The sequence below is a fragment of the Gopherus flavomarginatus genome, chromosome 2 (assembly GCF_025201925.1).
Source record: "Gopherus flavomarginatus isolate rGopFla2 chromosome 2, rGopFla2.mat.asm, whole genome shotgun sequence".
In the NCBI taxonomy this organism is placed as follows: Eukaryota; Metazoa; Chordata; order Testudines; family Testudinidae; genus Gopherus; species Gopherus flavomarginatus.
Window position 1 is genome coordinate 205972155 of NC_066618.1, and position 26803 is coordinate 205998957.

The following is a 26803-nucleotide window of genomic DNA, read 5'->3' on the forward strand; positions in this document are numbered from 1 at the left end:
TCTCAACAGATTCATGAAAAAACTAAAGTTTTTCAAATGGTCTCTTTTGCCACTATCATCCTGTCCCTGGATCGAGGAGATTGGTATGCGGCCCTCAACTTGAAGGATGCATACTTCCACATTTCCGTAATCCCACCCCACAGGCGCTTCTTAAGGTTTACAGTCAGGAGTTCCCGCTACCAATTCACAGTACTGCCGTTCAGCCTATCATCAGCACCTTGGGTGTTTACCAAATGTATGTCAGTCATGGCTGCTTTTCTGCGGAAAAGACTGATTCAGATATTTCCTTACCTAGACGACTGGCTAGTCAAGGGCCCGTCCAGAACACAAGTGGATCAACATGTCTCCCTCATAAGATCCATTGGGCCTGCTCCTAAACACTCAAAAGTCAACGCTCACCCCTATTCAGAGAATTGAGTTCATAGGGGCAGTGTAGACTCAGCACAGGCCAGGGCATTCCTACCCAATCCTGCTTTCAGGCTATTCATGGTATCAGACAGGACCTCAAACGATTCCCTATAACCACAGTAAGGAGTCGCTTAAAACTCTTAGGTCACATGGCATCTTGCATGTATGTTGCACAACATGCGAGGCTCAGACTCGGACCTCTCCCAGCTTGGCTGGCATCGGTGTATCGGCCAAGCAGGCACAGTCTAGACATGGTGGTTACCCTTCCACTGGACGTTCTCATGTCTCTTCATTGGGGGTTCGTGGTATGCACGGTGTCGCATTTTCCAAATCACATCCATCCCTATATCTGACCACTGATGCCTCAGTCTTGGGGGGGAGGGCACACCTTAGGAAGCACAGAACTCAAGGCTTCTGGTCTCAGGAGGGACTGATGCTTCACATCAATGTAAGGGAGCTCAGGGCAGTCCAGCTGGCATGTCAGGCCTCTCAGCCTCTCCTGGAGGGCAAGTGCGTAGCGGTCCTGACAGACAATACAACAGCAACGTTATCAACAGACGGGAGAGCACGCTCCTCTCCCCTGTGTCAGGAAACCTTCAAGCTCTGGGAGTTCTGCATAGCACTTCATACTTTTGGAAGTTTCCTATCTTCCAGGGTCACAGAATGAACTAGCAGACCACCTCAGCAGATCTTTCCGCAACCATGAGTGGTCCAGATGTGATAAACAATATCTTCCATCAGTGAGGAGTTCCCCAGATTGATCTGTTCTCCACAAGGGGCAACAGAAAGTGCCTACAATTCTGCTCCTTCCTAAACCATAGCCCAGGTTTGTTGGCAGACATGTTTCTTCTCCCATGGAAGGGCTACCTCTTTTACAGGTTCCCTCCTATACCACTGGTTCACAAGGTCTTCCTCAAGATCTGGAGCAATGGAACTGCGGTGCTCCTGGTGGCACTGACCTGGCCACAGCAGCATTGGTATACCATGCTGCTGGAGCTATCAGTGGACACTCCAATCACTCTACCGCTAGTTCCGGACCTCATCACTCAACATCACAGAAGGCTTCAACACCCTAGTCTCGAGTCTCTCCACCTCATGACTTGGAAGCTGCATAGCTGAACCCACTAGCGCTTACATGCCCAGACCCCATGAGGGAGGTTCTTCCGGGTAGCGGAAAGCCTTCAACTATAGCGACTTACCTAGCCAAGTGGAATAGATTTGCAATTTGGCGCTCACAGAGTTGTATCCCTCCAACACAATTCTCAGTCCCCTTTATCTCCTAAAATTGAAACAGCATAACTTGTCTTGCTCCTTGATAAAGGTTCACCTGGCTGCCATCTCAGCTTTTCACCCAGGAGAGTATGGACGCATCATCTTCACTGACGAAACAGTGCAGCAGTTCCTCAAGTGGTTAGACAGATTATATCCTCATATTCACCAGTCCACTGCCGCTTAGGACCTTAACTTGGTACTCTCGAGGCTGAAGGGGGAGGGAGGGGGCTGTTCAAGCCCCTAAATATATGCTCACTCCTTTACCTTTCCTACAAGGTGGCCTTTTCCTACAAGGCTCTCACATCTGACCTTTACCTTTCCTACAAGGTGGCCTTTTCCTACAAGGCTCTCACATCTGACCTTTACCTTTCCTACAAGGTGGCCTTTTCCTACAAGGCTCTCACATCTGACCCTCCGTATACCATTTTCTACAAAGATAAGGTGCAACTGTGACCCCACCTGGCATTCCTCTCGAATATGGTCTTGAGTTTCCGTGCCAATCAAGACATACTCCTTCCGGTCTTTATCCCAAAACGCCATGCCAATAGCCACGAGCAGGGGCTTCATTCCCTGGATGTGCGGCGTGCATTGGCTTTTTATATTAAACAAATTAAGCTGTTCCGTAAGTTGAACCAGCTGTTTGTTGCTGTAGCAGACAGGATGAAAGGCCTCCCAGTGTCCACACAGAGGATATCATTGTGGATCACATCCTGTATCCGGGTTTGTTACGACCTCGCTACGGTCCCTGCCTCCAATCCAATTGCACACTCCACTAGAGCTCAGGTGTCTTCAGCAGCCTTCCAGGCCCAGGTACCGATCCAGGAGATATGCAGAGTGGCTGTGTGGTCTTCAGTCCACACCTTCACATCACATTACGCTATCACTCAGCATGCCAGGGATGATACAGTGTTTGGCAGGGCTGTGTTTCAATCAGCAATTCCATAAACTCTGACCCCACCCCTAGATAAGGCTTGGGAGTCACCTAATTGGAATTGATATGAGCAAGCACTCAAAGAAAAAGTGGTTACTCACCTTCTCGTAACTGTTGTTCTTCGAGATGTGTTGCTCATGTCCATTCCAAACCCACCCGCCTTCCCCTCTGTCGGCATATCTGGCAAGAAGGAACTGGAGAGGCGGAAAGTCGGCAGGGCCCTATATGCAGCATCATGAAGATGCAATTCCAGGGGGCTCCAGAGCCGACCCAATGGGTGCTACCAAGGGAAAAACCTTCCAGCGAACTGTGAACGTGGCACGCACACACACACCTAATTGAAAGGATATGAGCAACACATCTCGAAGAGCAACACTTACGAGAAGGTGAGTAACCGTTTGGTTTTTTTAAGTTCACACTTGGTCCTTCCAGCTCCTTCCACCCACCCCGCCCTCCCCCAATCAAATTATTCATGTTTTAAGTTGCCCTGGGTTGAAAAAATCACTTAGTCACAGCTTTCCCTAACATCAATTCCTAATAAAATCAATTCATAAGTCTTTTCTACATTGTATACACTTCATTTATTAAATTACATTCTCTATACCATGCTATCTAAGTACAAGCACAGGGATTCCCGGGCTCATAGGGGCATTAGATAGAGGCATCCTCTCTAGCAGGTCATAACATCTCAGAAGTCTCCTCACTTCCCACCCATTGATGAGACTCTCTCCCTTGCTCTCAGATGTGAAAAACACAGCAAGCATCTATGATACAAGACAGATATCTCTCAGAAGCCTCTGGCCTTGTCATGAGATACATTAACCTTTCTTTCAGTCTTCCAAATGCTCCGTAGTCATTCTGCAGCTACTCAGGTTATGGTTAAACAGTTCTTTCTCCTATCCATGTGTTTAGGAAAAGGCTTCATAAGCTAGAAAAGCAGAAAGTAAACCTGTTCTCCCTGACAACTGGCTGGAAACCTGGCACCATACATGTTTATAGTAGTTTTGGGAGCAAAAGTTCCATTTTTCGTTGCCTAAACCAGAGGTGAGTTTCTACATATCCTGGCATCAGAGAGGCCTGTGTCCATCAATGGCCTCTATATGGGATCCCCAAAGGTTCAAAAGCCATCAGTAACCTTCTGTGCATCGCCAAGCTTAATGACCCAGGACAGCAACACCCTCACAGCCAACAACGTGTATCTCCATGACCAACAACCCTGAAAGTTGATCTACCAACCAGACTAGTCAGTTACTGACTGGTAGCAGCTGGGCATTGCAAGCTTCCAGATGGCAATGACCATATGCTTCTGCACATTGAGTGGGCCTTGTTGGTATTTCACCACTGTAACTCCAGGACGAGCAGCCTTCCGTATCATAAAGTTCTGTAGCCAAACATCCTGGGTCTGCAGCAGCGTTCTGTCCTATCAGGCAGTGATCATTGGCTGAGCCCAGAAGTGGCACTCTACTCTGTGACACCAGCCTAAGAAAATATCATGTAGAAATAACTGCCCAGTTTCATCGTCATCATCCTTCAATAACTGTTTCTGTACAGTATTGTGGCGGTGGTCGGTCTGTCCTGCCACCGACTTGAGTGGTGGCCAGTACATCGGGAGCATCCTGTTTGTATGCAGGATGGTCAAGCTCACGGTGCTCAGAAATGCTTCCTCCATGCTGTCTGAGAGCAGTTTACAAAATTTGTTTGAAACCAACAGTTTTGAAAATGGTATTGGTTAGTGATAACCAGATGAATTTTGGAATATTATGGAAGGAATCATAGGAGTTTGACCACACGACCCAGAATTTCAGAAGGTATCGCAAAATCCACCAGGAGAAACAACTTATAATGATTTGATATTAGCAGCAGAACTTTCTTGGGATACCTGCCCAGAATGCTATACACTTTTTAAGAAAAAGCACAATGTTTTGTGGATGCTATGATTCACACAGGGATGTCACAGCTTCTTTAGACAAAGCAGTGTGGACTTACTCCTTTGGTTCAGTTATATCTCTGTATACTGCAAAAGTTGAGAAAATGTGTAGACAGTATTCCAATACTAGTGTCTTTTTTTTTTTTTTTTTTTTTTTAGTTTAGCTTATGTCACTTGGGATAAACTTTAAACCCTACTGAAAAAAGCCAATCTTGTACCAGAATAAATATGTCCACCGGGTAAACCGTTCCTGTGTAGACAACCCTGTGTAGAATGACCAAAAATCCTTTCCCCTCTTAAATTGCAATCTTGTAATGTCTGTTTCTCTACTTCTCTATTCATCAGAGTCTTCAGTGTACACAAGAATTATATTTCTAGGGTCCAGAAGCTTCTAAGTCTTTCATTATATTATACACCCATAAAGTAGCAAAAAGCACATGCCTAGTTTTTTGTGTGCTTCTGAGACTTCCATTTACATCATGAAGTCTTTCTTAGCAATCTAAAAAACATTAACTTTGCACCTCAGCTACCAAATACAGAATACAGCCAAAGCTGCTGTTTATATACTTAAAAAAAAAAAGCCACATCTGAAGGGAGACCAGCGATGGACAATTAAATGCCACTGGTTTTCTAATGTGGATTTAGACTGTTCATGGGATTTAAAATTCTAAATGCTATCAAAGGCAGATTTGAAAGGTATGAAGGTTGGAAAGGTAAATGGAGCAGCAACTGGCTTAACCAGCATTAACCTAAGTAAAATTAAGCTAGAGGTCTCCATTCAGCTGGGCTGTAACATGCTATCATTATGTAAATGAAAGGAAATAGTTATCTTTTAGGGCAATAAGTGAAATGTTGTTGTTCACAAAAATTGCAAGACATTGCAATCTATGTGTATTTATTTGAAATGATCTCCGTGTGTGTGTGTATATATGGGAGCTATCAGTTGGTCCTGTTGAACTTTCAGAAATACTCACCAGACATTGAAAAGGAAAAGTTCATTTGGGTTATATATAGTTAAAAAACGTTCATTGTATTATAATTTTGGGAGGGAGATTCTGAATTACAGTATAACTACAAATTCTTCATGTTAATCTTCATTCACACACCACTTCTCAGCATAATTCAATAGGAGCATTCCATTGTTAGGTCTGGAATTACTAAAATGTCATTGGTTTAACAAAAAAACAATAAATTACTTAGTACTAAAATAGTAAAAATTATGTAAATCATTAAAACTAAACTCCATTATCAGTACATTCTTTGTCCAGTATCGCTAACAAGAGCGCCATACAGTCATTAGAGCAAATTAGTGAGGTTATAATATATTTTTGTCGGCTAAAAGTATCACTGTTACACACAAAGCAGTAGAATAAGCACACTTTTTCAGAATATTAAATATATGCACATTAAGATGATTTGGATGCCACTAGGAAATAGCTGCAAAACTTTTCAGTTTCTTGTGTATCTTTAGTTGCTAACTGGTTTAGTATAATACATTTTTATTCTTCTAATCCTTGAAAGTATCCTCAGATTTTAAAGTCACATTGAAGAAGTTGAAAATTAATCTTTTGAAATACAATTATTATGGCCATTCTTAATTTAGAAAAATCAACTTTTTTCTTGTTTGCTTTCCCTAGGAACTATAGCCAGGTCTCATCAGTCATCAAAATGCAAAGGAATTTAATACAGACTGTGTTTCAGCTGGCACATCGGACATGTTTGGTACCACATCGCACTGGTTTCCTTCAACACTTAAAAGGAAAACCAGTTTTGCCTCAGACTGGATGCAAAGTGATTTTGGCATTGGGCCCTGAAAAACAGTGTCTCCATGCATCTGCTGCACTCTGTCTCTCAAAGGAAGGAAAGTCACTGGGTGTATTTTCATCCCAACCAGAAGGCACTCACCACAAAGAACAAAAGGAAGAAAACCCTTTGAAACCAGCTAGTGATATACCCCAGGGGAAGCCTGTAGAATCAAGTTCTTTAGAGCCTGATCCATTACAAGACAAATCAATTAGTCTCTTTCAGAGGTTCAAGAGAACTTTTAAACAGTATGGAAAAGTTATGATTCCACTGCATCTGTTGACTTCCAGTGTATGGTTTGGATCCTTTTACTACGCAGCCATGAAGTAAGTTACTGATTTGTAACAAGGTCATTATTGCTTTTAATCTGAGACAGATATATACAAGAACATCTGCAATGTAGATCTTATTAGTGTCAGAAATTACCCAACTTACTCCATCAGCAAAAGGAGTTTCCATGTCTTACTAAACCCAAGATTGTTAATGAAAGGGAATAGACCTCATATCAGTGTGTTGTTTATGTACTATTTAACTTGCTACAGTTTGTCTATACAAAATACTTCTATCTTCATTTGGAAGGAATGTAATTGTCACCAAAATAAAACAATGCACACATTATAGGTGCCAGCTTCCTGCGGGCCCAGGGGGTGCTCATCCACCCCAGGTCCTCCTCTCCCCCCTCTTTCTCCCAAGTCCCCACCCTGCCTCTTTCCGCTCATTTCCGTCTCCTTCTTCCCAGCACCTCCTGCCCACGGCGAAACAGCTAATTGCATCGGGCGGGAGGTGCTGGAAAGGAGGGGGAGGAGTTGATCAGTGGGGCACCCAGCGGATGGGAGGCCTGGGGGTCGGGGGTGGGGGAGCACCATCCCTGGAGCACCCACTGAATCGGTGCCTATATTACGCATGACCTTACACACACACACAGTGGCATCTGCTTCCAGTCTCTGCTGTGTGGCAAAAATGGTGGCTTGTCCTCCCCTCTCTGAAATAATAGTAAAGGGAGGTGAAATCCGCTGTAGGCCTGACCCCTCTCCCTTCTGGTTTTCCTCCCCTATGTAGGTAGAAGAAACTTAGGAGCGTGCTCTACTATAGGCCAAACCTTCTTTTGAATTTAATTTTGTTTGTGGGGGTTGAAATTTGAATGATAGAGTTCATAGGTTAAAAAATATATATACCATATTTGCTTTTCAGGCTGTCTCAACCATAGAGTGTACCAGGTAGGTTCTCACTTCTTTAAGTTGAAGGGGTTAGGAGGTGGAAGAGGTAGGAGAAAAGGTGGTAGCAAGGTGCTTTCTTGTCTTTGGTATCTGCTACCTTTTTTTATTCAATAAAATTATTTTTACTTTGCCTCTGCCTGTAACACCACCATTAGAAGATACAGGAGTGATCTACTTTCTCAATATCTTTCTTTTCGCCCCTCTTCTCACTTTGGCTTAGAACTTTTTTCTTTGATTCTTCCAAACAAGCATATGCAGAACTCCCTGTATGGTTGCACTGTCCGCTGAGCCAAAAGGCCAGCCATTTCACATGGTACCTTTTTAATGTACAGTAACTCCTCACTTAAAGTCATCCCGGATAATGTTGTTTTGCTGCTGATCAATTAGGGAACATGCTCGTTCAAAGTTGTGCAGTGCTCCCTTATAACATCGTTTGGCAGCCGCTTGCTTTGTCCACTGCTTGCAGGAAAAGCAGCCTGTTGGAGTTAGCTGGTGGGGGCTTGGAACCAGGGAGTACCAGCAGCCCCCCTATCAGCTCCCCTAAGTTCCCTATGCAGCAGCCGCCCAGCAGGCTATCAGTTATTCGCAGTTCAGCTGTCCCTCCCCCCCGCACTGCCATGTGCTGCTCCTGCCCTCTGCCTTGGAGCTGCTTCCAGGAGCCTCCTGCTTGCTATGTGGCATGGGGAGGGCGCTAATGTCAGGGTGTCCCCCTGCTTCTGCACCCCAGTTACCACATCTCCCTGGGGGGTGGTAACGACAGGACAAGGCTCAGGATGAGGGAGCTTCCTTGGGAGCAGCTGCTGTCTCAACTTGCTGATCTAATTAACAAGGCAGTTTACTTTGAGTGGGATCAGCGTACTTAAAGGGGCAATACGCATTTCTCTCTCTCACACAGGGTTTGTGTATCTGTCTGCCATGCTATCTCCCCTCCCTCCATTTGTGCTGCCTTGTAGAATGTGAGGCTACATTAACAACAATCGGTTAACCCTTGAGGACTCAGCCGAAAGCTAGTTCATCATTTAGCACTAAAGCATTCCCTGGGAAATATCCCACCCTCTGACTTCATCACCTCAACCAAGCTTCACAACCATCATCGCAGTGTACAGTATTAAATTGTTTGTTTAAAACATATACTGTGCATGTGTGTGTGTATGTTTACATAAATATAAATAAAAATAGTCTTTTGTCTGGTGAAAAAAATTTCCCTGGAACCTAACCCAATATTTACATTATTTTTTATGGGGAAATTGGATTCGCTTAACATCGTTTCACTTAAAGTCACATTTTTCAGGAACATAACTACAACGTTAAGCGAGGAGTTACTGTAGTTCCCTCCCACCCCCCTATCTTTGTGTTCAGAAGGTTTTTGTGAGAGGGAGCCTTTGATGACTTCCTTGTTCTTTTACTGTCTCCTTTATCTTTAATCCTATAGAAAGTATTGGGAACTAAAGCTTCCAGTTTCAGTAGGTGTTTGGTGGTCTAGGCTATGCCCATTAGTAGAAACTCTCTGAAGAAAATGTCATTCGCTCCTGTTCCTCCCAAGAAACTATTTTTATCACTGAGATTAGTTGTCATCTCTCTCCCCATGCTTCTCCAGAACAATGTGGTGGATGAAAATGTATTGTATTATGATGCTTTGTTTCTGGGGTTTTATTTAAATTAATCCTTTTCTTTTTTGGACCCTCACGAAGGCACTGGGAGTGTCAGGTGTGCATGGAGTATGCAGCATTTGCTAATATACTGAAGTCCTTATTTGCAGTGCCCATGCTATTTCAGGTCTGGACATCATTTGGACACGCTGCCAGACATACACACTTGTTTGAATATGAGCTCTGGATACCATCAGTCATCTGCTTTCTCTTTTTTTTTCTTGTTAGTATCTGTACATCTTGTAATAAAACTAATGTATCAACGCTCCGCCATGTCTACTCTCATCTAGCCACACTAGATCTCATGTGAAATTGCTGAAGACTTACGGTGGTGTGTTTGTTTTGGAAACTCACCTTGATTGGAATAAGTAATATTCATGTCAACTACAAGATCAGTTTAGATTAGAGGGGAGATTTTATTAGTATGTGACTTTTGTTGAATTGGAGTAACTGTTTATCTCTGGACTGTGCATGTTGCATATTTAATAATAGAAGACATGAAACAATGATAGTTTATGGCTGGAAGGATGGGCCTTTGACATCAGAATGCATTATGACACAAGTGTTTGTTTTAGTTACTCTAACCAGCTGGCATAATTGCCCTTTCTAGGTGCTATAGATCCAAATGTCATTCTGAATTTAGCCCATCTCAGAGTAATAAAAGTCCCAAGCTATTAAAATATTTTGCTTTGGATGGATCTAAGCTGATGCTCACATCCAGACGTTTTAGACTGAGTAAAGTTTAGCTAGTTTATCTGAGTCTTTAGTTAGCAGTTAAAACACAAGTTTGACAAATGGACACAAATTAAAACATTTAATTAGAAACTAGTTAGAAGCAGAGCCTCAATATATCATACTAGAAAAGCAGCACCATCTTGAGGTGAAAAGTAAGTTGGATCATGAATAATAGTTACAGAAAGCTAAATTATTCAAGTCTGAAATTATTTATCAACAGATTTAAAAGGGGCAATGTCAACATATTTAGGCCCATCTTATTTTTCTAATCTGAGTCTTCTAATACTTAGTAGTTAACATTTTAATGTTTAACGCTATAAAAAGGCACTTTGTTTTCTAGAGCAACAGTTGTACTGTATTTATTCCTGCTGATGCTGATATCCTGAGATGAAACTCAGTGTTGCTTTCAAATGTTCATCAGTGAGCCTTGACCTTAACACAGATTTGTTAATCTTCATGGAAGAAAAAAACTCTTCACATATATATGTACTTCCAAACATTACCATAATCCTTGCGGAAGCAGAGAATAACTTGGGAAATCATTCTTGCGAAAGAAACCTGTATAATTCTGGAATTCGAACATCTGTAGACTTCTGCTTCAAAATGGTGGTGCCACACTGAAGCTGCACTAACTCCATCTGCATTTCCTCTGCAACAGTCAATTTCAACAGCAAATGGTGTGGAAAAAAGTTGAAAATGTGGTTCAAGGGCCTAGCAATCTTTAAACTGCACATCAAACTGTTTGTGTAAGTTAGAAATGATCTCTGCATATTCTTTCAAGGATTTGGGTTCAGCTTTTCCTAAGGAATTCAGAGCTGAGAAATGGACCAAAGTGCCAGCAGTCAGCTGTTTCCCCCACAAAGTAAGCTTGACTTTGAATGACTTAACACTGTCATACATCTGTGTTATCACCTGTTTTCTACCCTGAAGTTTCAAGTTCGGTGCATTCAGGTGATCAGTTACATCTGCTAGAAAAGCAAGGTTGCAGATAAAAGTGCAATCAGCAAGCTGTGGAACCTCCTTGTTTTTCATTTTCATGAAGGAATCAATCTCCTCTCTAAGTGCAAAATCCGCTTCAAAACACTTCCACGACTCAACCATCTAACTTGAGTGTGATACAGAAGTTCCCCATATTCACTGTCCATACTTGCTAGAAAAGAGGTGAACTGTCTGTGTGACTCAGCCCTCGTGCACGTATAAAATTAACAGTTATAACAACTACATCCATAACTTCCTTCATTTGTAGACTTTTACTGCCCAGGGCTTCTTAGTGCAAAATACAATGTATACTGGTGAAGCGACAGGAAGTAACTGGGGAAGGGGCACAGGGAGCATGGTGGACCGCAGGGAAGAGCTCCGTGGGCCGCATGTTTGAGACCCCTGGTTTAGATCAATATGACTTTGTCTTTGCACCAGTTTATCTACTTACCTCCAAATATATTAAATAGGGACAGATGCAGTTTAATTAAATAGTAGCTCAAACCATCAGGTAGAATTTATTACTTTCATTTCTCAAAATAAAGTAAAAATCTTGTTTGTTTACATGTAATACAAACATACCAGAAAATCTGTTTAAAAACAAGCATGTTGCTTAGAGTAATAATGCTGTGCTGAATGTTTTAATGATTCTTTCAAACATAATCCTGTTTTTATATATAACTTTTTTTTTTCTTTGATAGAGGAGTGAATGTTGTTCCTTTCCTAGAGTTCATTGGGGTACCAGAAAGCATTGTAAGCATTCTGAAAAACTCTCAGAGTGGATATGCACTAACTGCGTATGCAATGTATAAGGTAGGTACCATTATAGTTAATTGGTTCTGACATTGCCCAGTGATCTGAACAGTTCTCTTATTTCTCTTAGATCAGAAAGAATTAGCTCTGTTCTCCCTCTTAATAGTTTAGACATTTTTAAATGAATGTTTTAAACCTAAATATTCATGTTACTCAAGTTAAAAGGGTCATAGTGCTTTTAAGCACCTTTGCATCACTATAAAATACTCCTGAACTGTTTTGTTTGTTGTTGAATAAAAGTGTTCTCTAAAAGTGGTGACAATCCAGCGTAATATCTCTGTTTTCCCCGTACGTAACTCACAGAGCTAGAGAGTGACAGTTTAAATGCTTTGAGTTCTTCAGGTGACAGTGCATTTTTTTTTTCCTACTGAATTTTTTTAGTTTAGTGCTTATGCTTTCATCACTCTCTCTTAGTTGAGATTTCATTGTCCAATTGTCCTAATATACTACTTTAAAGATCAGATTTTGGATATTTTTTTCTGGGTTTAGATCTGCATAATCTGTTTTTATGGTGCTTTGAATATGTACAAGAGCTAAGTATTAACACCTTTATTTACAATACATTGTCCTTTTGTTGTGCGAACATCTGATTGATTGTTTTAATGCATTTTACTAGTTATGTAGCTAACTTTTGTCCTAAGTAAAGGGATGATGAAGTAAAGGCACAGATACTTGCCAGTTTAAACAGTTTAGTATACTGGTGCTTATAGGTAGTCAATGGATGTATGCATTTAAAATATAAAGATTTTATAATAAACACAACCTATTCTTGGATTGGTATATAGTGCATATGTGTACTATTTTCAGGAGATGTGGCCGTGCCAAGTATATGTACATTTTCTTGATTTGAGTCCAATCCTGCTCCCATTGAAATGGAGGGAAGTAGGATCAAGCCTGATATAAATGTAAGGGCTACATTTTCAGAAATACGCATCTCCTATCTAGGTCCATAAATGCAGATGACATTTTCAAAACAATGAGAGCTGCTGGGTGCTATTTTCTTCTGAAAATCTGGCCCTGTAGCTACTCGGAGTTGACTTAATGTTTAACATCAGGTGGTGTCTTGAGGCCAGCCACATCCAGGCCCCATTTTGCTAGTCACTTGTGCAGACATTTAAAAAATAATTCCTACCCCCAAAGAATTCATAATCTAAAATCGCATGCTAGTAATCTTTTTCTCAGGGTCTTTGCTTTTTGGAAGAGAATATTCATTTGACCAACTTTATCTCTTTTTCTTTTACATTTCCTGCCTCCTCTGTAGCTGCTCACGTTGTGGGGTAACTGCTAGATTCTCCCAGTAGTCTTCATTTTTGGATATTGGAATAACATTTCCCTGTAAAGTAAATACCCTTTTTAATAAGAGGGTTTCTTTTAACCATTAGCTGGAGGCTAGGTGTCCTAGAATCCCAGAAGATAGTATAGAATGTGTAAGTATTCAATGAATTTTCTAACAATTTTTATAAATATTTGCCACTGTTTTTTGAAAATTCTAGTCAGTAAGTAGAAGTCCCTTTTAATTATACGTAATCAAGGGCCTGGTTTGATGCAGACTAGGACTGAATCTGCTTTGTTGCTAGAAAACAGTAGAAAATACAGTTTCAATTCAATACTAACTTATCTTTGCTATTGTAAACTTTATGAAAAATGAATTGGCATTTAGTCTTACATCACCTTTTTACATTTTTGGTTTTTGGTGTTTCTTTGTAATGAAACAGATTCTTTCAGTCTTACTTTGCATGCTGAGTTATCAAATCATCCTGGTGGCTGCTCACCATTCGCTTTCTTTTATTTTTGTTTTGTTTAAATGGTATTTAAAATATTTGTAGGAACTTGCTCTTTTGTTACAGGGTGCAGTGACTGTCAATAACATGACAAATTATGACTTCCTGGTTTTCTGTTTGGGCTTATCTGTCTTATTCCACGCCAGCGTCTATCCTGTAGTAAAGGTGACTGGCCTTCAAGTCTTATAGCATTGTTTAGTATTTTCCAACAAGGAGCAATTAAGCAAAGTGAGATTATTCTAAAGTGAGAGACAGATGCAGAGAGTATTTATAAGTAGCTAAAGAGCTGTCAAATCTTCAGCCCTTGGAGAATTAGGAATTAGTATTTGTCCTCCCACTTTTATTTCATGATGATATGTCATCATATGGAGATCAGAGCTGGGAACAAAGACTTGGGTAGGAGAAGAAAAGGAGCAATAAAGGATGAGAGATTAGACAGCACGATCCAGAGGGTTCATTTAGACCTTGTTTTCACTAGAGGTTTGTCTGCACTAGTACTCTTGTCAGTAAAACTTTTCTGTCAGAGGTGTGAAAAAACACACCTCTGACTGAAAGAAGTTTGACCAATAAAGCACTGGTGTGGACAGCACTGTGTCGGCTGGAGATGCTCTCCATAGCTACCGTCGCTTGTTAGAGGTGGTTTAACATGCCAGTGGGAGAGCTCTCTGTGCTGGTGGGAGAGAGCGGCTCTGTGGGAGACCTTACAGCGGTGCATCTGCAGTAGACATAGCCTAGAAAAAAGAGTACTAATGTGGTAAAATCCTGCTGTGGACAAGGCCATTTGTAGTTTTCACGCATGTTAGCTGATGGAGAGGTTAATGAGAACTACTTGTCGACAGCAGGATTTTACCACATGTTTGCTAACACATGGTAAAAAGGCTACCTTTTTTTTCCTAATGTGGATGCTCCCTTAGCCACTGCGCAAATCCAGTCTGCATTTCTTTAACGTATATAGTTTTTAAACTTCTCATTCTTTCAGTTGTCACCTCCTCCCCCCTGCCCCCCGTCACACTTTTCTCGATCTGCATGATCAAAAGGAAGTATTACGCTGGTACATACTTTTTAAGAAATTAACCTACAAACCTTCTGGTTTTATGCACAAGGACAAAATCACCTTGTTACCTGGATGGGAGACTTCTAAAGAACCTCTAGGGCCTAAATGAAGAAGTAGTATTGGTTATTTAGTATATGTAATTCAGGCAAAATGCTCATGTCATGGTGCATATTGGTATATAATAAAGAGGCACTGTGCTTTTGCAGGAGATGGAAAATGGAATTCCTGATCACTTGCAGTCAGCAAAGATCCTGTGGTACTTTGCATTAAAAAAAAAAAAGTTAGTTTAGGGGCAAACTCATTGCGATGTTAAACAGCTGCTGTATTTCATCCCAGAAGTGATACATCTCAGGGGTACATGAAGTTTTGCCTAGTTGGCAATTTCTCTTCAAACCTGTAATACTTGGGATACTTCAAATGAAAAAGTGTATGTGTGAGAGAGAGTGCCTTTCTGAAGAATTCACTTCAGAATAGGTTAATTTATTTCCTTATAACTTGGAGCTCCTTTTTTTAAAAGTTGGAATTGGCCAATATAAGCTTTATAAAAAAATGGAGAGATTTTCTAAAGAATATCCTTGGCCCATTTACACATAATTTTGATAGTTTTTTGGTTTCCTTTAAGATTGCAACTCCTGCCAGATACACGGTAACTTTAGGAGGAACATCCATTACTGTCAAGTATCTTCGTAAGCATGGCTACATGTCCACACCTCCTCCGGTAACAGAATACCTCCAGGATAGAATGGAAGAAACAAAAGAGCGTCTCTCAGGGAAAATGGAGGAAACCAGGGACATGATTAGTGAGAAAATGGAGGAAACAAAGGATAGACTAACAGAGAAGATGGAAGAAACAAAGGATAGAATAACAGAAAAAATACAAGAAACCAAAGATAAAGTTTCATTTAAAAAAAGAAAAGAATAAGAAAATGCTCAGCTTAGGTTGTACAAAAAATTATGCAATTTAGCCTTTTTTGGAGCATCCTGATATGGACTTTCTCCTGAGCTTTCATTTGGCTGGCTGGAGAATATCCGTGTTCTAAGGAGTAAAGATTCTTAAATGCTAAGCTTCTTTTTAAAAGAAAAAAATCTGTCTTATGAAAGAAAATGAATCTAGTATTAAAAATCCATATGTGCAATGGCCAATGGTGGTCAGTTTTTGGTAAGTCACAATGCTTCTCTAAGATCCACAATATTATTCTGGTCGTCAGCTGGGAACCACCATTGTCAGACTGGTTCCTCCATTCCCTGGGAATACAGATTTTGTTTTTCAGAGAGAGGATATGTCTCTTTCAGTCACATATAACATACGCACTGATCTCTCTCTAACTACTGCCATCTCAATTCTGAGACAAACCCTTTGTGCTGCTGCTGCAAGTGAATGAACTAATGGGCCAGATCCTTAGCTAGTGTAAAATGCCATAGCGACACTGTCTTCAGTTGAGTTACAACAGCTTACACCAGCTGGGGATCTGGATCTTTGTTTTAAAAAATGGTGTCTTGAAATTTTCAAAGACCTTTCAACTGAAAATTATAGTAAGAGTTAATTACAGTAGCCAGGTATTCATTTATACTTTTTGTGTTTTATATAAAGTTGAATTACGATTGAGAATGTTGTAGGATTGAATAAAATGTACTGACTGTAACTGCATACGGACTAAAGCATAACTGGTTCATTTTCATCCAGAATGATGCTGTAATTTACTGACGGTGTTCTGCTTTGTACTAGCTTGCAATAATAAACATTAAAGGGAGATAAGTCTGCACTTACTGATGGCATATAGTGATAATTTTTTAAAATATAGTGGTGGGCCCAAATGTTGCTCACTTACATGAGAATTTTCACTGATGTCAATAGGACTGATAACATGCAATAAGCAGGAATCCTATCAGACACTTAAAACGAGTTTCCTCCACACACACTTCTGGTTTTAAATTAACCTAAAAATGTTAATTGGAGTAAAGGTTTATGCACTGTTCCTGAACACCATACAAGGTCTCTGGCTGAAACTATAGACCATCTGACTACCAGGGCACCATCATTTCATGACCCATTTTGGCCAAAATCCATATAGAAGCAGGAGAGGAGACTGAATTCTTTCTGTTTGGTGTGGGCTTCCCCATTATTTCTATTACAAGTTATCACTTTGCAGCAAGAAGATGGCCTCCACTACTTGTTTCACAAAGGTTTCTTTTAGGAGGAGAAGAAAAGAGAGTAATGTTGGAGGATTGAGTGGGGGTCAGGAAGTGAAGAGCAGCTCCAGTTTAAGCAACTGTCGACTCTTTTTTCTGTGTCTGCTTAGACACAGAAAAGCTTTTTTTTTTCTTTTTTTTTTTTTTTTTTGCCAGGGCAAGGCAAAATGGGGTAGTCAGCTTCACCTAGAATAACAGTGGGAACAGTAACTATTTATGACAACGTTATTTGGTAGGAACAGTGTCCCAGCCTGGCCATGAAGGTAGACTCCCAACTGGCAGAAAACCCAGGCACCATGAACTTTTTCAGTACAGGCCACATTGACATCCATAAGTGAACCTCTCTTGCACCAGGGCCTGCATAACAATGGAGTAGGACCCTGTGTAGTTATGTCCTCTTTGAAGAGGGCAAAGTGTGGATACGTGAGTCCCATCAGTGTCCTCAGCACAGCTTGGGACTCCATTCTCAAAACCAGCAATTGCATGTGGGATACTGTTTTTGTCCACCAGCTGTGGTTAAATCAGGTGCCCGATTGTTACAGAAACCTCTGCCCCCACTTTATCCACAGTGGATTTTTCAAATGCCAGACTGGTTAGCAGTGACCTTGTAGCAGTCTGGACTAGCACATTTCCTGCGGCGTATAGCAGTCTGCTTCTGGAGTGGCATGTTGGCTCTCATGCATTTGCTGATGCTGGAAGCTAGGAGTAAGTGGCTCACAAAGCTCCAGGAATGTAGCTTTTGTCACTAAAAGTTATGAAGCCATTTTGGGTCATCCCATGTCTGCATGACTACGTGAGCCCACCAGTCTGTGCTTATGGCCCTGCTCCAGAAGAAGTCTACATAAGGGTCACCAGCATCTATTCCCTGAGCGGCATCAGCGAGTTGGAGTCTGCCATGGCTGTATCATTATCCACTTCATCCAACAGGTGCCTTTGGTAGGTCAGAAAACACTGCTGAAATGTCCATCAGTGCTTCATGGAGGCACTGCCTGTTCCCTGAAACAGGCATGAAAGCCCAAGCCAAACAAGTTCTTCAAATGGTTTTGCTCCATGTTTCTTACTTTAGGGTCTGGAAATGGGCAGACCCAAAAGATGACATGGCAGCTTGTGGTGGTGGGCTGTGACAACTTCCAGCAAAGTGCCACTGGCTAGACCGGGGTGACCAACCTGCGGCTTGGCAGCCACATGCCTCTTCAAAAGTTAATAGGCGGCTTCCTGTATAAGCACAAACTCTGGGACTGGAACTTCAGGCACCAACTTTCCCATGTGCTGGGGGGGGGAGGGTGCTCACTGCTCTGCCATAGGCCCTGCCCTTACTCTACCCCTTCCTGCCCTCCTGAGCCAGCTGTGCCCTTGTTCCTACCCTCTTACCTCTCAGAGCCTCCTGCATGCCATGAAACAGCTGATTGGGAAGTGTGGGGAGGCACTGATTGGTGGGGCTTCTGGTGTGTGGAAGGTGCAGGGGGAGGGGGCTGCTGACATATTAGTGTGGCTTTTTGGCAATGTATGTTGGTAAATTATGGCTCCTCAGGTTCAGGTTGGCCACCCTGAGCTAGCCAGTCAAGTTTTCCCACTATGTACCATGAATACGGCTAGCATAGTTGCACCTGGGGAGGGTGCTAGGAAGCCTGGGTAGGCTGGCTTAACTCAGCTCCGCATAGTGTAGACAGGTGAGTGTGGGAATGAGAGCTGGGTCCAGTCATTCTAAACATAGGGTCAGTACGCAGTATGGATGCTAAAGGGCAGGTCTACAACCATGAAGCCTGTGGCCTTAAGTACCACAGACCTTGGGTTTACATTGCAGTGTACACATACCATTAGGGCTTGAGCTTGCCCCAGTTGAAGTCAATGGCAAAGCACCCATTAAACATGCAGGATGAAACCCTTATGCTCTGCTTCAGTTTCACCAGCTATATAAAGATATAGTGATCAAACAGTGTCTACCTCACAGGGGCTGTGTGAGGCATATACTGTGCCCCAAAGAGCTGAAGTGCTATGGCCATGTTTCAGTTTATTAAAAATTAAATTGTCACTGAACAGCATAATTGCTGGTCATAATTATGTACTTTAAAAAAAAAAAAAACCTGCATTCCCGCTTTCCTCCCACTTACGCATTTTAAAAAAAAAAAAAAAAAACGGACTCAGCAGTGGTATAACACAGGGGTCAGCAACTTACTTATGGCACGCATGCCAATGGGGGCCTGTGAGCCGATTTTAATGGACGCGTGCCATTAAAAATCCAGCCCAGCCCGCTCTTCTCCGCAGGGACCGGAGTGGGGTGGGGCAGAAGCATAGGCGTGTGCACGGGGCGTGCCCAGGCACACCCTGCCAAATCATCCCACTTTTCCAGTGCGGCAAGCTGCGGGGTCCACGCTACTAGGCCGGAGTGCCCGGCCAAGCGCACCAAGCCGCCGCCCTCCCCTGGAGTTTTGCGGCTGCGCACACGCACAGCGCTCTTGGGGGGAGTCAGACACACACCCCCACCCCCACTGGAGCCCTGCCGCCATGCATGCAGCACTCTGAGGGGCAGGACTGCCCGCTCCTGCGGGGCAGCATGTCTGGCTCTTCACGGAGCAGAACATGCTGCTAGGAGCCTCATGGTAAGGGGTCCGGGGCCAGGAGAGTGCAATGAGGGGGGGCTGGATAGGAGGTGAGATCCCAGGCCGGGTGGTTAGGGATGGAGGGGGTCTCTGGAGGGGGGGATTGGATGGGGCATGGGAGTCCTGGGGTCTGCAGCGAAGAAGCAGGGGCAGGGCCTTGGGGAAGGGGTGGGTGGAATAGGGGCACACATACCCCCTGCCCTGAGCCCCACAGCCCTGCACACACCCCAGGCCACGGCCCTGAGCCCTGTACCCCCCCCTTATGCACCCCAGCCCTCTGCTTGACTCCTTCACCCGCCCCCAGCCCTGACTAGCACCCCCACACATACCCAGCCCCTCCCTCCCTGACACCTGTACCCCCTTCACATGCCCTCTGCCCTGACCCTTTCACATACCCAGCCCCCCCCACACCCCATGCACCCCCCCCATCCCCACCCCACCCTGAGCCAAATGGGAGCTCCTGCATTAACACACACACACCTGCAACCCTCGCACCAAATGGGAGCTGCCCAGGTAAGCAGGGGCGGCTCCAGCCCCAGCACACCAAGCGCGTGATTGGGGTGGCATGCCGCAGGGGGCACGCTGCCGGTCGCCGGGAGGATGGCAGGCAGCTCCAGTGGGCCTCCTGCAGGTGGGAGGTCCACCGGAGCTGCGGGACCAGCGACCGGCAGACCGCCTCCCCACGGCATACCGCCGTGCTTGGGGCGGCGAAATGTCTAGAGCCGCCCCTGCAGGTAAGTGCCCCACACCCAAACCTCCTGCCCCAACCCTGAGCCCCCTCCCTCATTCTAGCTCTTGGCCCAACTGTTCACCCTCAGCCCTGTGCTCAGTGCACTCCCATCCTCAGCTCAGTGCAGAGAGAGGAAGAGAATGGGCCAGAACCAGGGAGAAGGTAGGTACCCACTGTATGTGGACAGGGCCGGGACCCCAGACCAGCAGCAGGCTGAGCGGGTCCAGCAGCCAGGATCCCAGCTGGTAGGAGCTGGTGGATGGAACACCTGAGCGGCAGTGGGCTGAGCAGCTCAGCCCACTGCTAGTCAGGGGTCCCGGCCGCCGGCCCCACACAGCCTGCTGCCGGTCTGGGGTTCTGGCTGCCAGACCCTTCCCAGCTGAGGTCCCGGCTGCAGGCCCCACTCAGCCCACTGCCGGCCTAGGTGAACGGAACCCCAGACCAGCAGCGGGCCGGCGGCATAAGATCAACATTTTAATTTAATTTTAAATGAAGCTTCTTACATTTTTAAAACCTTGTTTATTTTACAACACTAGTTTAGGTATATAATATAGAGACTTATAGAAAGAGAGACATTCTAAAAAACATTAAAATGTATTACCGGCACATGAAACCTTAAATTAGAGTGAATAAATGAAGACTTGGCACACCACTTCTGAAAGGTTGCCAACCCCTGGTATAACACTATCATTGCGATGCACATTAACTGGATTAAGAACTGTCTAACTGACAGATCTCAAAATTAGTCATCAGTAAGGCAGCACCAGTGACTAACAGTGTTTCTGGTGGGATACAACCAAATTTGGTAGTAGACTTGCCAGTGCTAGGCAGTGATCTGGAAGTAAATCTAAAATCACCACTGATAAAAGTTGTGGCTGACACAAAGAAGTGTAAGGAGCGGGTATGCAGACAGAGCCATCTAGAGCATGTGCTACGCTAGGCACATTCAAACAATGTTTTTTTAAAAAAAAAGCCAAATGCAAAGTTTAGGAACATGTAATGCCGCCCATACCTATGGATGGTTGGGGCAGAGACTATAATGGAAAGTGGTGATTGGATCTAGGGGGTCATAGTAGACAAGCAACAATGTGTGCACCCAGGATTATGCTGTTGCAAACAGGACTAATGAAATTCATGAATGGATACATAGAGGAGTCGTGAACTAGTGTAGGAAAGTGATTTTTTACCTGCCTATATGGTTTTAGTTAGACAGATGCTAGACTACTGTTAAAAAAAAAAAGATGGAAAAATTGGAGATCTGTTTTCTTGGGGAGGGCATTGCAGCAGTTGACCTGTTTGCTACAAAAGACAAGAAGAACTGTTGGTCTCAGTTTTGCTCTCAGAGTGGCTTCTGTGCTGGCTGATTGCCCAATGCCTTTCTATTGAAATGGCAATAAGACCTATTGTATACCTTGCCCCTAATTCCATTGATCCTGCAACTCATCTTCAAAGTAAGCAGGATCACATCAAGATGATTCTATTACCTGGGCTTGGTGAACACTATTCAGAACTTTGTAGCTTCGTACAAGCTCGTGCAGCTCTGCTCTCACAGCATCATGGGTTGCTCCTACATCCAGACCCCAACAGCCTATGCTAATCAACTAGGGCCACTTTTAGTTTAAGTGGAAGCATTTTTTTACTTTGGGCTTCTGTTCAAGGGACTCAGCCTATGAGAGCTTGTAGCAAAGATGTTTTGGAACAGTTCCAGTGTCTGAAATTGTCTGGCCTTTTGTTAAGTTCTTTGAAGGGTCACCTGGCATCCATTTCTGCCATTCATCCCCTTGTTCAAGACAGAACAGTGTTTCTCAAGGGAACTACTCACCTGTATCCACCTGCAAAAGCATAAGTTCCACTTTGGGAGCTTAATAGCGTTAGCTGCTTTCATGGGCCACCCAGCTGAACTTTCTGGCTACTTACTCCTGGTGATATATTTTCTCAGATGATGACCATTCCTATTGCCATCAGATCTTGGGGTTTTTTAAGGACAAGGTAGCTTTGGGGCCTCACCCAAAGTTTTTAAATTAAGTGGTGTCAGGCTTCCACTTCAAGCAGACAATGTACCCAGCTGTGTTCTTTCTGAAAGTGCAGGCTGGTCAGCAAGAAGAGTGTTTACATACCTTGGATGTAAGAAGGGCATTGCCCATTCATGTGACGTCATTTATCCAGCCTCTTTGACTTTTATGTGGGTAGGCTGAAGGGTCAGGCAGGCTCTAGATCAGTGATTCTCCATCTATTTACCATTGTGGGCCGCATATGCAGCTCTCTTTGTTATGTGGGTTGCATCCATACAATACATATACTAGCTGTATGGCCCTGAGAATGTCACATGGGCTGCAGCTGTGTTCTGATTGGGCCGCAAGCAGCCCACAGATTGAGAGTCACTGCTCCAGATGGACCATATCCTGTATTACAGCAGCTTATGGTTTGGCCAATACACCACCTCTGCCATGTCTTTCTGCACCGTTGAAGAGCGCTCAAGCAATGTATATAGCTTTTCTGAATGATGTACCTACCCTGTACATTTTCAGGGCTGCTACTTGGTCCTCCATAATGCAGTGGCATAATGCTGAATGAATGGAACAGCTTCAAGGGAAGATGCAAACTTTGGCAAGGTCATATTTCAGTCACTGTTTATACAGCCTCCAAGTCCCATTGCCTACAATGCTGCTTGTGACTCACCTGAATGCAATATACATCTGCAGCCATTGGAAGAAGGAGGAACGGTTACTTACCTGTAGTGTAACTCTTGTCTGCAGCCACATGTTAAGAATAACCCACCCTCCATATCTGCATTGGCGTTGTAGGCCACTTTGGAGTGCTGGACCAGGGATTGGGGGGCAGGGGGGAGAAGCAGGGTTGTGCTACCTTATAGACCCTTGGGAAGGGCCACAAGGTGCTGCACTGTGTGTGTGCACTGCCCTGACAGGTACTGCAGCAGAAACTGTTTCTGGCTTGGACACACACACACATACACACACCCCTGAGTGGAATACACGGCTGCACCCACAGCTTAAAGAGCAACAGTTACAATACAGGTACATGACCATTTTATACACACACACACCCCCAAGGGCTCGTGACACACCTGCAAGCAAGACCAGGTAAACACATTAACTCAAGTATGGCTCTGCAGTGTGGCTGCTCACACCTGGATTAGGCTAACCCAGGTGCCACACACTGCAGGGAAGAGCTACTACTATAAAGCGTCTAATGTGAGAGTCCAGTGGTGCTCAGGCCATTTCTTGAGATGTCTGACTCAAAGCAGCCACGCCTGCCATAGTGGCTTAAATAGACATAACAAATCTTGGGCATGGAAGGGTGCCAGTGGCTCTTAAGCCAAAAAAATGCAAACAATAGTTGCAGTAAAATGTTATGGAGACCTGAAGGAAAAACAAATTGTAATTACTGGATCCAGATTACAGATAATAGTTATAAGGCATTAACCATAACTGGTAAAAGGTTAAGTAAAATACTTGGTACAGATGGGCTTTTTTGTTGTGTTTATGTTTTCTTTGGCTTCCAACGATTGCAACGATAATGCTGATGTTTCTCCTATTTTGTGTTCTCCTCCTCCTTCCCCTCCCTGCCATTTCATTTTCATTTATTTCACCAGCTCAGTGCAGCTGCTGTAGCTGTTATTGCTTATTTTATACCCAAATTAACGTCCTTTCTTCTCAAATGGGCATCGATTTCCTCTCCCTACTATTGAAACCTGAAAGCTAACACGCAGACCATGTTATTTGGGCTAAAGAACTGATGCTGGGTTTTACATGTTCTGTGCTCTTTTCTTTGGCCACAGGCGCATGAGCTGTCTTATTGAAATAACTTTAAAACGGCAGTGCCTGTCTTCTTTCAGACACCTACTGTAAAAATAAAAAGGTTATAAATGCAGTTTTAGTGGTGGTTCATTATTACTGGCAATATTAAGAGCTGGTGCTTGAAAGATGAGCTATATTTACAACTAGTAGAAACAGGAAACAGACGCATTTACAGACACCGAGCAGCTGCCTCCTTAGCTCAGTATCCCCAAAACAGTTAACTGATTTCCAGTTTTAGCTGCTTGTTTAGTGTAACGAAGGGTGGAAAATGAATATTCCTTGAAAAAAACACACACACAAAAAGGCTTGTCTCCATTGGGATGTTAAAGCCTGACAAGTTGCAGCCCACTGGTTCATGTTTAATCAAGTTGATCTCATTTTTAAAACGCCTAAACTAACATTTCTTTGTGCAAGACCATTACAAACACATCATTTGATAGCCCACTTTAGCAGAGGCTAACCCTTAAGGCTAGAGTTCAGAGCAAGAAGTGATTTTTGGCAGCTCAACCTAAGAATGTGAATGTCGTTGGAGGGTCCTCCCTTCTGCCTCTATTAAAAAAAATGTTTTTCAAGGCACCAGCAGTGGCTGGGGGAGGGGGAGAAATCCAGCCTTTGATGCATCTTCAGCAAGGAAGCAATAATTCTAGTGATTATCTAAATAGAGAAGCTGACTCTAGAAATGTGTTGTTTTGGTGTTGTATTTGGAATTTAGAAAGTGTATTAAGGAGTCAGAGCAGGGTAGTATATAAGAATTATATAATTGTATTACATCACTGAAAGCCAGTCATGTTCACACAGGGTGCTCAAAAACATTTTATAAAAGGCTCTTGGTTGTTACCTTGTGAACTTTTAAGTATTTAAAACCTTGCATTTTGTTAAAAGAAAAAAAAAAAGCCTATTCCTTCCACTTTTCATCTTTCATTGCCCGGATTATTGGTCACTGAGGTGCAGCCTTTAAATGCAGTAGAATCCCCTTCAGCTTGGTAGAGAGTATGCAAGTTTTTTTTCCTTTTGTAACTTCTCTGTCAAGTTTGTTCAGTGTTCTAGTCAAAACAAGTTTTCTGATTGTCTGTCTCTCTTCTGGGGGGGTTTCAGCTTAGAAAATCAAGCTGTATTCTTCCTCGTACATCATTTACTGTCAGCAACAATAATAATTACAGAATCATAATTATCCCCTGGCAATTATCTGACTGTTTTGATGACGATAATCTTTTAAGTAGAAAGAATACATCTTGATTTCATAAGCCTGCAGGGCAGTATGTAACATTAAGTTTGTTTTATATTCTGATGAGTTGATTGGACAATCATAGGGGAGAAAATGTACAGGCAACACAGAGTCATTTTGGGAAAATGAGGTTTCTTTGCTTTTTTTCAGGCACAAAGAATTCCAGAGGAAGATAAATGAAAGATTTTTTCATAGTTTAATTATGCAGTTGCTCCCTAAGAGAACAGGAAAGGAAGGACACTTACAGAGCAGAGATAATTTTACAGCGTAATGGTACTGAAGAGACCCAGTGCTGAGTGCTGTTGAGCACTCTCAGCTCCCATTGATTTTGGCACTCAGCATGTGATAGGATCCAGCCCCATATTCCAGTACACTACCAATGCACTGTGTAACACTCATTTAAGATGCCCCTTCCTGAAACAGGCAGGTGTTTAAAACATTCAAGCTAACACAATCATTATAATAAAATACACATTGTGGCCGTGCCATTATTGCTTTAATTCTTAAGGAGACGCTTTCAAGCATCTTGTTTTCTATCCATTACTGATAACTTCAAAACTATAATCCCAGTTAGTCAGGTGTAGAAAGATTTACTTCTTTACATGGTTTACATTAGAGAATCAGTGCAAATTAAGACAGGACACAAACCATGCATGATGTAGACCACTACAGTTTTGCATAGGGTGACCAGATGTCCCAATTTTATAGGGACAGTCCCGATATTCAGGGCCTTTTCTTATATGAGCACCTATTACCCCCCACACTACGTCCCAATTTTTCATACTTGCTATCTGGTCACCCTAGTTTTGTACAAGAAGTAGCTTGTGAGAACTGTGTGTTGTCACTACTACAGTACTTCCTAGAAATATAGGATCTTTCTGCAGTTAGGTGTCTGGGATGCTGCATTTAGGCATATACATTTACACGTAGCTGCATAATGGGTGGCACACACGCAACCATTCTGTACATAACTAACTAAACTGCTGTTGCATAAACATGTACATTATGGATGCATAGTTCATTCACAAAAGTGTAAAGTTCTACCATTAATGAGCACATTATTTTTTCAACACTACTGTCAGATGGTGAATATTTACATACCTAATGACCCTTCCCTTTTGCAGCATAATTTTGCATGAGATCAAAAGTGGCTTTTGACATATGGCTATATCTGAGATTCTTATTGTCTTATGTATGGGCATAGCATGGTATAAATAGAATATACAAGATTATTTAGAACATTTTTTTTTGTAAAGGATAAAGCCATGAGTAGATTATGAAGTTATCACTCATGTGTAGTTCTGAATATGTATAAAGACATCACTCACTGACACTTCAACTACTGCATGTCACCTGTATTGTACCTTTGACTGCTAAAAAAAACACACATATTTAGGCTTAGAGTAACTACCTCAGCCTTTCATTTACAAGAGAAATGGGCCAAAGTAACCAGATTTACTTCACAAACAAATAATCCATGAGGTGTCATGGGATACCTTTCAGATTATAGATGATTTCATTGTGCTGAAAAAGAATATCCAAGTGATCTTCTCAGAGACCCTTTCTGTCCTGCAAGTGGAGGAAAACAGATTCCAGAAGTGCACCACTGGTTGGAGTCTAGAGTGAAGGAAACTGCCTTCTCCTTTCTCCCAAAGCAGGATTAGCAAGAGCA

General features: G+C 42.9%; 1 protein-coding gene across 3 annotated transcripts in view; it reads left to right on the plus strand.

Moving 5' to 3' along the window:
* The window catches only part of FAM210A (family with sequence similarity 210 member A), a 29460-nt gene extending 13125 nt beyond the window's left edge, over positions 1 to 16335 (plus strand). For all 3 annotated transcript variants that reach the window (XM_050938858.1, XM_050938859.1, XM_050938857.1), the window contains 3 exons: positions 6176 to 6667; positions 11622 to 11733; positions 15191 to 16335. In XM_050938858.1, the coding sequence (XP_050794815.1) occupies positions 6207 to 6667; positions 11622 to 11733; positions 15191 to 15490 (873 nt within the window). In that variant the 5' untranslated portion in view covers positions 6176 to 6206 and the 3' untranslated portion in view covers positions 15491 to 16335. The remainder of the gene's footprint in view (positions 1 to 6175; positions 6668 to 11621; positions 11734 to 15190) is intronic.
* Positions 16336 to 26803: the final 10468 nt, after the last annotated feature.